The sequence below is a fragment of the Papio anubis genome, chromosome 17 (genome assembly GCF_008728515.1).
Source record: "Papio anubis isolate 15944 chromosome 17, Panubis1.0, whole genome shotgun sequence".
NCBI classification, from domain to species: domain Eukaryota; kingdom Metazoa; phylum Chordata; class Mammalia; order Primates; family Cercopithecidae; genus Papio; species Papio anubis.
In genome coordinates, this window is record NC_044992.1 from 49,133,279 (window position 1) to 49,145,616 (window position 12,338).

General features: G+C 51.3%; 1 protein-coding gene across 4 annotated transcripts in view; it reads left to right on the forward strand.

Moving 5' to 3' along the window:
* TTC25 (tetratricopeptide repeat domain 25) overlaps positions 1 to 12,338 on the forward strand; it is a 39,203-nt gene that overhangs the window by 25,456 nt on the left and 1,409 nt on the right. For 3 of the 4 annotated variants that reach the window (XM_031657613.1, XM_031657614.1, XM_031657615.1), the window contains 3 exons: positions 2,043 to 2,143; positions 9,653 to 9,737; positions 10,129 to 10,272. In XM_031657613.1, the coding sequence (XP_031513473.1) occupies positions 2,043 to 2,143; positions 9,653 to 9,737; positions 10,129 to 10,272 (330 nt within the window). The remainder of the gene's footprint in view (positions 1 to 2,042; positions 2,144 to 9,652; positions 9,738 to 10,128; positions 10,273 to 12,338) is intronic. The other variant, XM_021929174.2, reaches the window with a different exon arrangement.

Below are 12,338 nucleotides of genomic sequence, written 5' to 3' on the forward strand. Positions count from 1 at the left end.
GCAGGGTCTCACTCCGTCACCCAGGCTGGAGTGCAGCAGTACAATCTGGGCTCACTGACCTGAAGATCCATTGACCTTCCGGGCTCAAGGGATACTCCTATCTCAGCCTCCTGAGTAGCTGGGACTACATGCGTGCGGCCCCACACCCAGCTAATTTTGTATTTTTGGTAGAGATGGGGTCTTACTATGTTGCCCAGGCTGGTCTTGAACTCCTGGTTCAAGTGATCTGCCTGTCTTAGCCTCCCAAAGCGCTGGGATTACAGGTTTGAGCCACCGCACCTGGCCTATGTATGTGTGTATATATGTATGTATGCATTTTTAATTAATTAATTTTTTTGAGACAGTCTTACTCTGTTATCCAGGCTGGAGTGCAATGCTGCGATCTCGGCTCACTGCAACCTCTGCCTCCTGGGTTCAAGCAATTCTTGTGCCTCAGCCTCCAGAGTAGCTGGGTTTACAGTCGCCCGTCACCATGCCTGGCTAATTTTTGTATTTTTAGTAGAGACCGGGTTTCACAATGTTGGCCAGACTGGTCTCAAACTCCTCCTGATCTCAAGCAATCCGCCCACCTTTGATTTACGCTTTGGCCTCCCAAAGTGCTGGGATTACAGGTGTGAGCCACCACGCCTGGCCTGACCTATATATTTAATTTTTGAAAATGAAATGAAGCTCTGAGGACTCAAATCAGTCAGTCAATCTGTTAATCATTTCAGTCCCAGCTCCAGCACTAATTGGCATGGAGAGCCCAGATGAGCCACTTTTTCTATGGGTTCAGATTGTACCTGAGTAGGGCCTGGACTCGAGACAGCTGAGGTTCCAGCAGCTGGCCTATGGATTGCATCCAGCCCTCCATGCTTTGTTTGGTCTGCATATCATTTTTGAAAAAAATGAATGACCATTTAAAAAATATGAATTTCAACCCCGTCTCTACTAAAAAAATACAAAAAACTAGCCGGGCGAGGTGGCGGGTGCCTGTAGTCCCAGCTACTCAGGAGGCTGAGGCAGGAGAATGGCATAAACCTGGGCAGCGGAGCTTGCAGTGAGCCGAAATCCGGCCACTGTACTCCAGCCCGGGCGACAGAGCGAGACTCCGTCTCAAAAAAAAAAGAAAAAAAAAAAGAATTTCTGGCCGAGCGGTGGCTCACACCTGTAATCCCAGCACTTTGGGAGGCCAAGGCAGGCAGATCACCTGAGGTCAGGATTTGAGACCAGCTTGATCAATATGACAAAACCCCATCTCTACTGAAAAAACAAAATTAGACTGGGCGCGGTGGCTCATGCCTGTAATCCCAGCACTTTGGGAGACCAAGGCAGGAGGATCACAAGGTCAGGAGATCGAGACCATCCTGGCTAATACGGTGAAACCCCATCTCTACTAAAAATACAAAAAATTAGCCAGGCATGGTGGCAGGCGCCTATAGTCCCAGCTACTCGGGAGGCCGAGGCGGGAGAATAGTGTGAACCCGGGCAACAAGAGTGAAACTCTGTCTCAAAAAAAAGAAAAAAAAAATTAGCCGGGTGTGGTGGCACATACCTGTAATCCCAGCTACTCGGGAGGCTGAGGCAGAAGAATCGCTTGAATCTGGGAGGCAGAGGTTGCAGTGAGCCGACATCGCACCATTGCACTCCAGCCTGGGCAACAAGAGTGAAACTCTGTCTCAAAAAAAAAAAAAACAAAAGAATTTCCTCTTCCGGAACAATCTAAAGATGGAGCAGGATGCGGTTTTCTCCTCCACTCTAGAGACACACGATGTGTGCACTAGACTGCACCACAGTCCCCTTCTCTAACCAACCCCTTTGAATGACCTGAAACCCAAGGCCCAGGTTCCTCAGCCCTGGTTCTCAGTGGTGACACAGCCCAGGAACATGGTGGAAGGGATGGTGCTGAGCAGCTCAGTGATGCTTCCCTGGGGCCTGGGATGGACTACAGCTCACACAAGCTTCTGATGGGCCCTGGCAGTGCTCGAGCAGCCAGAGGCTCCATCATGCCCCACACATAGTCACACTCTACCTGTGTTGTGCCTTCTCCCCTTGCTCTCCAGTGAAGCTGAGAGACTTCGAGTCAGCCGTGAACAATTTTGAGAAGGCCCTGGAGAGAGCGAAGCTTGTGCATAACAATGAGGCGCAGCGGGCCATCATCAGCGTGAGCCTTTCCACCCGCCGGGCTTCGGGTGTTGGGAGTGGGGTCGGGTGGTCAGGCCTTCAGTTCCCCTTCGGCCTGCTTGGGTGGCCATTCCAGAGTCGGGTTTTTTTTTTTCTGTTTTTTTTTTTTTTTTTGAGATGGAGTCTTGCTCTATTGCCCAGGTTGGAGTGTAATGGCATGATCTTGGCTCTCTGCAGCCTTCACCTCCCAAGTCCAAGCAATTCTTCTGCCTCAACCTCCCAAGTAGCTGGGATTACAGGTGCATGCCACCAGGCCCGGCTAATTTTTATATTTTTAGTAGAGGCAGGGTTTCTCCATGTTGGCCAGGCTGGTCTCGAACTCCTGACCTCAGGTTATCCACCTGCCTCGGCCTCCCCAAAAGTGCTGGGATTACAGGCGTGAGCGACTATGCGCAGCCCCACAGCCGTTTATTATCCACCAACTGTAGGACACACTCTAGATGGGGTAATGGCTTCGAAGTGTCTGCTATTGCCATCAGTTTGTATAGTAACCCAGGACACAGTTTTATTTGAAAAACAAACAAAAATCAGAAACAAATTTATTTATTTATTTATATTTATTTACTTATTTTATTTTATTTTATTTTTGAGACAGAGTCTCACTCTGTCGCCCAGGCTGGAGTGCAGTGGCATGATCTCGGCTCACTGCAAGCTCTGTCTCCCAGGTTCACCTCATTCTCCTGCCTCAGCCTCCTGAGTGGTTGGGACTACAGGCGCCCGCCACCATGCCTGGCTAATTTTTTGTATTTTTAGTAGAGACAGGGTTTCGCTGTGTTAGCCAGAATGGTCTTGATCTCCTGACCTCGTGATCCGCCCACCTCGGCCTCTCAAAATGCTGGGATTATAGGCGTGAGCCACCGCGCCCAGCCCAGAAACAAAAATTTTACAAAATCTATTTACCTCTGCTATGTACTCTGCATGCTGATATTTCCTATTGCATTCTGTTTTCTTATTTTTTATTTATTTATTTATTACTGAGACAGGGTCTCACTCCCGTTGGCCAGGTCAGAATGCAGTGGCAGTGTTATGGCTCATTGCAGCCTCGACCTTCTGGGTTCAAGTTATCCTCCTGCTTTATTTTAAAGTTTTTTTGTAGAGATGAGGTCTCACCATGTCTTGAACTCCTGAGCTCAGGCAATCCACCCTCTTCTTCAGCCTCCCAATGTGCTGGGATTACAGGTGTAAACTGTGCTTGGCCTTTTTTTTTTTTTTTTTTTGAGACTGAGTCTCGCCTGCCACCCAGGCTGGAGTGCAATGGTGCGATTTCAGCTCACTGCAACCTCCGCCTCCCGGGTTCAAACGATTCACCTGCCCTCCCGAGTAGCTGGGATTGTAGGCGCCCCCTGCCACCACGCCCAGCTAATTTTTGTATTTTTAGTAGGGATAGGGTTTCACCATGTTGGCCAGGCTGGTTTGGAACTCCTGACCTCAAATGATCTGTCCGCCTAGGCCTCCCAAAGTGCTGGGATTATAGGTGTGAACCACCGCGCCTGGCCATAATTTTTGTATTTTTAATAGAGATGGGGTTTAGCCATGTTGGCCAGGCTGGTCTCAAACTCCTGACCTCAGGTGATCTGCCCACCTCGGCCTTCCAAAGTGATGGGATTACTGGTGTGAACCACCATGCCCGGCCTTTTTTTTTTTTTTTTTCTTTTTTTAAATAGAGACAGGGCCAGGCATGGTGGGACCTGGCCTGGGACCCACCTGTGTTGCTGGGACTCGGTAACATGGCAAAACCCTATCTCTAAAAAACAAAAAAAGTTAGCCGGGTGTGGTGACATACGCCTATAGTTCCAGCCACTTGGAAGGCTGAGGTGGGAGGACCACTCAAGCTTGAGAAGTTGAGGCTGTAACAAGGAGTGATCTCACCCCTGCACTCCAGCCTGGTGACAGAGCAAGACCCTGTCTCAAATAAATAAGTAGAGAAGGAGTCTCAGTATATTGGCCAGGCTAGTCTCAAACTCTTGGCCTCAAATGATTCTCCTGCCTTGGCCTGCCAAAGTGCTGGGATTACAGGCATGGGCCACTGTGCCTAACCTTATTTTTTATTTATTTATTTTTTTTTTGAGACGGAGTCTCGCTCTGTCACCCAGGCTGGAGTGCAGTGGCCGGATCTCAGCTCACTGCAAGCTCCGCCTTCTGGGTTTATGCCATTCTCCTGCCTCAGCCTCCCGAGTAGCTGGGACTACAGGCGCCCACCACCTCGCCCGGCTAGTTTTTTGTATTTTTTTTAGGAGAGACGGGGTTTCACCGTGTTAGCCAGGATGGTCTCGATCTCCAGACCTCGTGATCCGCCCGTCTCGGCCTCCCAAAGTGCTGGGATTACAGGCCTTGAGCCACCACGCCCGGCCATGCCTAACCTTATTTTCTTATTTTCTTTTTCTTTTTACTTTTATTTTTTTTAGATAGTGTCTCTCTGTCACACAGGCTTAGTGCAGTGGTGAGAGCATAGCTTACTGTAGCCTTGACCTCCTGGGCCGAAGCAATCCTCACACCTTAGCCTGCCATCTAGATGGAAATACAGATGCATGTCACCATGCTGGGGGCTAATTTTTTTATTTTTTGTAGACTCAGGGTCTTACTTTGTTAGCCAGGCTGGTCTCAAACTCTTGGACTCAAGTGATCCTCCCGCCTTGGGCTTCCAAAGTGCTGGGACTGAGCCACTGTACCCAGCCCTCATTTTCTTTCATCAGCAGTCCCCCAGCTTTTTGGCACAAGGCTCCAGTTTTGTGGAAGACAATTCTTCCATGGATTGGTAGCGGGGGAAATGGTTTCGGGATGAAACTGTTCCGCCTCAGATCATCAGACATTAGATTCTCTTTTTTTTTTTTTTTGAGACAGAATCTCGCTCTGTCGCCGGGGCTGGAGTGCAATGGCCGGATCTCGGCTCACTGCAAGTTCCGCCTCCCGGGTTCACGCCATTCTCCTGCCTCAGCCTCCCGAGTAGCTGGGACTACAGGCCCCCGCCACCTCGCCCGGCTAGTTTTTTGTATTTTTTTAGTAGAGACGGGGTTTCACTGTGTTAGCCAGGATGGTCTCGATCTCCTGACCTTGTGATCCACCCGTCTCGGCCTCCCAAAGTGCTGGGATTACAGGCTTGAGCCACCGCGCCCGGCCAGACATTAGATTCTCATGAGCAGCGTGCATCGTAGATCCCTCACATGTGCAGTTCACAATAGGGGTCTCCCTCCTATGAGAATCTAATGCCGCCACTGATCTGACAGCGTCATGCTCACTTGCCCACCCTCCACTCACCTGCTGTGTGGCCCGGTTCCTAACAGGCCATGGACCAGTCAGTGGCCCAGGGGTTGGGGACCCCTGGTCTAAATTGACGTTAGGACTTGGAAGTTTGAAAAATACTACCTCTTCCAGGAGACAAGAAATCTAGTGTGATTTCCTCATTCTCTTGCCTAAACCCTTTATTGCTGCCTGGGTGTCTCTGTTCCTGACTTTTCCTCTCAGGGGTAGGAAGGCATTGGGTAAGCTCTCCCCTGTGGGCCTCTCCAGCATTCCTGCTGGCCAGTCCCCAGTGCCCATCACCTTGTATTCCAGCTCCAGCCAATACCAGCTTCCTGTCTTCTTAAACAGGCTTTCTTTTTCCTTTCTTTTTCTTTCTTTTTTTTTTTTTTTTTTTGACAAGGTCTTGCTCTGTCACCCAGGCTAGAGTGCAGTGGTGTGACCACAGCTCACTGCAGCCTTGATCTCTGGGCTCAAGAGATAAGTATCTGGGACTACAGGTATGGGCCACCATGCCTGGCTGATATTTTTAAATTTTATTTTTTGTAGAGATGAGGTCTTGCTATATTGCCCAGGCTGGTCTTGAGCTCCTGAGCTCAAGCGATCCTCCTATCTCAGCCTTTTAAAGTGTTGAGTTTACAGGTGTGAGCCACCATACCCGGCCTGAACAGCTTTCTTATGCCTCATAACATATGCTGTTATCTCTGCCTGGAATATTCTAAACCTTCCCACCTCCTTCACCTGGCTAACTCCCACTCAACCTTTAGGTTTCAGGTTAGATGTCCCCTCTTCGAGGCGGCCTTCTCTGACCCCTCAGTCTGGTGAGGAGCCCTCACATCTGGCTTTCACAGCCTCGATGTGTCCCCCATCAAAGTCCACATTGTGTACTTGTAATTGCCTAGACTTCCATTGCTCAAGGAGGCAGCTGCTAGCCACGTGTGGGTACTTAGAGTAAAGTTAATTAAAACTAGGCTGGGCGTGGTGGCTTATGCCTGTAATCCCAGCACTTTGGGAGCCCCAGGCGAATGGATCACTTGTCAGGAGTTTGAGACCAGCCTGGCCAACATGGTGAAACCCCATCTGTATTAAAAATACAAAAAATTAGCTGGGTATGGTGGCACACACCTGTAGTCCCAACTTCTTGGGAAGCTGAGGCAGAAGAATCGCTTGAACCTGGAAAGTGGAGGTTGCATGAGCCAAGATCATGCCATTGCACTCCAGCCTAGGCAACAGAGCGAGACTCCGTCTCAAAAAAAAAAAAATAAATAAATAAATAAATAAAATAAAATTATCAGTCACACTAGCCACATTTCTTTTTTTTTCTTTTTTTTTCTTTTTTTTGAGACGGAGTCTCGCTCTGTCACCCAGGCTGGAGTGCAGTGGCGCGATTTCGGCTCACTGCAACCTCCACCCTTTCAGGTTTAAGCAATTCTCTGCCTCAGCCTCCAGAGTAGCTGGGATTACAGGCATGTGCCACCATGCCCAGCTAATTTTTTTGTATTATTAGTAGAGACGGGGTTTCACCATCTTGGCCAGGCTGGTCTTGAACTCCTGACCTCGTGATCCATCCGCCTTGGCCTCCCAAAGTGCTGGGATTACAGGCGTGAGCCACTGCACCCAGCCACACTAGCCACATTTCAAGTCATTAATAGCCACATGTGAGGCCGGGTGTGATGGCTCACGCCTGTAATCCCAACACTTTGGGAGGCCGAGGCTGGTGGATCACAAGGTCAGGAGATTGAGACCATCCTGGCCAACATTGTCTCTACTAAAAATACAAAAAATTAGGTGTGATGGCGCACGCCTGTAGTCCCAGCTACTTGAGAGGCTGAAGCAGGAGAATCGCTTGAACCTGAGAGGTGGAGGTTGCTGTGAACCAAGATCTTGCTACTGCATTCCAGCCCGGGCGACAGAGCAAGACTCCGTCTCAAAAAAAAAAAAAAAAAAAACAACAACAGCCACCTGTGGCCTATGGGTGCTACGTAATACAGATCTAGAATATTCCCATTGTCACAGAAATTTCTGTTGAATAGTGCTGGCCTGGCCTACACTGTGTCAGGAGGCAGAGACCAGAGGAGAAACTTGGAGGTGGTCTGGGCTCCTCCATCCCACCCACTCCCAGTGCATCCAGGTAGACAGACGCACAAGCTCAGTAAAGTCTGCACACCGACCTCACAGGTGCGCGCTCACCCAGGCCTCTTCCTCCCGCTGCTGACCAGACAGCTTCCCAAAGCCCTTCCCATAGCCAAATTCCAGAGCACCACTGACACGCAGCTGGACCCCAGGAAGTATCTGCTGGAGTGAAGTAAATGAGGCCCCTGTCCTCGGGGAGCTTGTGCCATGATTGAAAGAAACCAGATTGCATAACTTGTGGGCAGCAAAGGGGCATGGCCTCAGGGACCAGCCTGGGGTCTGTAGGCCCTGGGCAAAGGGAGCAGGGACCCTGAGAAGTGAAGGCTCAGGACACTCCCAGTTGGAGGAAGACCTCATGCTGTGCTCTGAAGGACTAGGATAGCAGAGCTGGCCAGGCCGAGGAGGTGCAAGTGCACTGAAGACGTGGGAGGCCGGCGCTGAGGGCCGGTGGCCGGCAGAAGAGAGATCCTGGCCTGGGTCCAAGAGCTTGGGGGTTCCCGATGGCGGGGGTGGGGTGACGAAGCCCCAGACAGCACACCAGCCTGGACTTGAAGGGCTGTGGACAGCAGAGAAGTGACCGGATCCCCTCTGTCTTTTGGGAGGCAGGTTCATGGTGAGCTGTTTGTGAGGACTGTGGTGAGGCTAACACTGCCCTCTCAGAGCGGAGCAATCATACCCAAAAGACCCCAGCAGGCGCAGTCTATCCTCTGCCACCACACGGCCCAGGGGAGCCCAGGCCTAGCACATTGTCGTCCTCGTCGTATACGCCATGTCCCCAGCTCTGGCTTCCAGGCGAAGAGCACCCACCTCACTGCAGCCCTGCCAGATGTACCATGCGCCACATACTTCCGTGTGATCGCCCTGCAGACAGAGAGCATGGCTGTTCAGTTCAGGAAATATTCACTGAGTATAGATTGGTTCCAGGCTGCCAAGCCCAAAGGTGTACAGCCATGGTCCTGGCCCACAAGATTACAGTAAAAGGCCAGACACAGTGACTCACACCTGTCATCCCAGCACTTTGGGAGGCTGAGGGTGGGAGGATCACTTGGGTCCAGGAGTTCTAGACCAGCCTGGGCATCATAGGAAGACCCTGTCTCTTAAAAAAAAAAAAACAAAAAAAAAAAACAGCTACTCGGGAGGCTGAGGCAGGAGAATGGCAGAGCTTGTAGTGAGCAGAGATGGTGCCACTGCATTCCAGCCTGGGCGACAGAGCAAGACTCGGTCTCAAAAAAAAAAAAAAAAAAAAAAAAAAAGCACAAACCCTGGTTCATGACCAGCGCCATAGGGGACTAGGAGAATTCAGAGTGAGAGAGCCTCCGCTGGGAGGCAGAGCTGGAGGCTTTCCAACAAGGAGGATTTGAGGTCACCTTGAAGGCTAGGCAGTGGTTTTGAAGGGTTAGGGGCAGAGAGAAGGTCCCTGTGACCCTCAGTGACTCCTCATGGGACCAGACCCCTGACCCCTCACCCTCCTGGATTGGCAACTCCAGGTAGGAAGGTTCACAGTTGCAGGGGCGGGGGTGAGCAGACCAACACTACAAGAGAGTGCGTCCAGGCCCTGGAGCTGCTCGGGAGACACTGTCAGTGCCAGCCACGGGCCTGCTATGAGCAAGAAGGCAAGACCTGCCCTCCAGAGGCTCACAGGCTGAGCTCCAGGCCTCTAGGGATCGCACACTCGAGTTGGGGAAACTGCAGACATCCTGGAAGGCCCTTCTGAAGGCAGTCCTGTCGCCTTGGTGTGTTTCTGGGTCCCTTCAGTGCTGGCTTGCTGAGTGCTTGCAGGTTTGGATTGTCTTTTTGCATTGACTGAAGCTAAAAGCAGCTTTAGGTGGTTCATCTAAAGGTACAAATGAGTAGAGAGACACAACTCCCAATACATGCCTAAGCCCAAGAGAAACGCGTTTGACTGACTCGCAGTCGTGTATCTCTCAGACACAAGTTGGTGTGGATCATTCTGAGTCGGTGTAGATTAACCTGAGGGTAGGGGTCATCGGAGGGGCCAGAGGGAAACCAAGGGTGGCAGGTTCCCACTAGAGCCCTGCCTTCTGGGATTGATCTGGGTGGGGAAAATTAATGGTGTAGGTGCCAAACACATGGGTTAAGCTCCCTCTACCATCCACAGGCCTTGGACGATGCCAACAAGGGTATCATCGGAGAATTGAGGAAAATCAACTACATGGAGAATCTCAAAGAAAAGAGCGAGGGAGGTGAGTTCCTGAACTCTGAAAAGGCAACTTCAGCATTCTCTCTCTGCTTTCTCTTCCTCTAGTCCGAGACACACGTGACAGCAGCTCCCCCGTCTGGGAGCTTGGCACTGCCCACCATGGATTCTGATTTCAGTACCACCAGCAGCCCTAGCCTATCTCTGGGGCAGTAGAGGGTGAGGTTTCAGGCCACCATGGGCTGGACTATCTGACCCCAGAGCGCACTCATTTCTCTCTTCAACTGATTCATCAAGTATATGTTGAACACTTGTCATGTACCTGGAAGGTGTTAGATTCTGGGGAGACAGAGGCACATCCCTGCCCTGGAGGAGCCCATGGCCCTTTGGGCAAGGCTGACCAGTGGAGTTGTCAGCTGCTGGGCTCCTCCATGCAGGTGCTACACCGAGGTGGAGGTGTGCTGCCATGAGGGTGCGTGCAACGGGACGTGGGCTCCTCTGGGAAGGCAGAGGAATCTTCAACGAGGAAGAATCATCTACCTCCAACTCCAAAAGATGCCCAGGAGTTTTCCAGGAGAGAGGTGGGAGAAGAAAGGCATTTCCAGCAGGGAACAGCAGGACCAAAGGCACAGAGACGGAATAACAGTAGCTACCCTTTGGGGGCTCTTACTGAGTGCCGGGCACTGGGTTAAGCACCAGACAGGAGTGATCTTGTTGGTCTTTACCCCGCTAGGAGGTGTAGGTGCTATGGGGGGAAAGGGAGGCTGAGTGAGGTGAGTGCTCTGTCAGAGTCATGTAGCTAGGGAGGGGTGTCTTGGGGCCCCACTCTCCCCACTACGGTGCTGCTCTCGGGCCGGCAGTGTGATGGGCAGGTGCAGAGGGACACGAGGGGCAGAGGCTGCCTGGCAGCTGTGCCTTACCACATTCTTTCTCACAACGTCTCCAGGGAGTAAAGAGGCCTTTGGCCCCTGCCTTTGGGCTCTCCTTTCCTGCAGGGTGGGAGTGAGGGAAGGAGAAGCAGAAGATGGCTGAGCAGCCCTATCCCACTGGAGAGGGGCCTAGAGGAGCAGGGGTGTTAAGCGCAGTAGCCGACCCCCATTCATGCTTCCTGCCAGCCAGGCATTGTTCCAGAGGCTTGGTGCGCATGGACTCATCCTATCCGTATCCGTTGAGGAACACTATGAAGGAAGTGTTATTAGCTTGACTTTATGGAGGACATGGAGGCAGAGGGGTTAGAGGCTACAGTGGTTTTCAGTCTTGGGCGATCTGCTCTAGAACCCATGCGTCGGCCCATGCCACACTGTTTCTAGTGACACAGACAGCCTTTTCCTGCCCCGGTCTGCGGAGCTCTGACTCCAGCCAGACTGTGGTGAACAGAGCCGGGGCTGGGGGCCTGGGAGGACACAGCCCAGTGCAGATTCTTGGCTGCAGCCCTCCAGGCTGCAAGGCTGAAATCCTCTCTGGTCCAGGTAGGGCAGCGGGAGGTTTCTGGGCACCTGAGCAGCCAAATGACAGCCCTTTATTACCCAGCACCTGTTCTGTGGTGGCTGGACCCCCTCAGAAGGGCTCTGTCTCCGCCCCCACATGCCCTTTGAGCTGCTCTGAGAAGCCACAGGAGCAACCGCTGTGGAGAGAGACTCTGCAGGGAAGCAGCCAACACCCCAGTCTCCCTGCCCTGGCCTGCGTCCTTGTGCCTGGAGAACTGCCGGGCACTTCCCTCTCAGAACAGCAGGTGGCAGCATTGCATCTGTTTTCACCTCCAAAGGGCTGTGATCCCTGAGACCCGAGACCCTCTACAGACACCTCAGTAACTAGTGGTTGCCAGAAGAACGTAAGGGAGATGCAGAAGGGGATGTAACTTTTCTCCATAACTGATTAAAAAAAAAAAAATTTAGGAGCAAGGATCCCTTTGCCTGTAAAATAACTCGTCAGCTGAACTTTTTTCTTAGCAGCTTATATCTTTATAGGAACCCTATCTTTTTTCCTATGTTTTTTCCTATATTTTCATAGGAAACCTCCCAACAAATAATGAACGTGCTTCCCAGGGACAAAGAGAAAGTGTCAGAATGAAGATGCTGGAGAAAACCCTTCTGTCGTTTGCCAGCACCTATGCTATTTCTTGTAGAGAAAAGAGAAGGTTCTCTGGGGTCAGACTGTCCTGGGTTCAAATTCTGACTCTGCCATTTCTTACTTGCAGTGTGACCATTGTGTGATTTCTTTTTCTTTTTTTTGGGAAACGGAGTCTTGTTCTGTCATCCAGGCTGGAGTGCAGTGGTGCAATCTCGGCTCACTGCAACCTCCACCTCAGCCTCCCAAAGTGCTGGGATTATAGGCGTGAGCCACTGCGGCTTTTTTTTTTTTTTTTTTTGAAACAGAGTCTCCCTCTGTTACCCAGTCTGGAGTGCAGTGCTGCAATCTCGGCTCACTACAACCTCTGCCTCCTAGGTTCAAGTGATTCTCCTGCCTCAGCCTCCTGAGTAGCTGGGACTACAGGCTCATGCCACCACTCTGGGCTAATTTTTTTTTTTTGAGACAGAGTTTCATTCTTGTTGCCCAGACTGGAGTGCAATGGCAAGATCTTGGCTCACTGCAACCTCCGCCTTCTGGGTTCAAGCGATTCTCCTGCCTCAGCCTCCCAAGTAGCTGG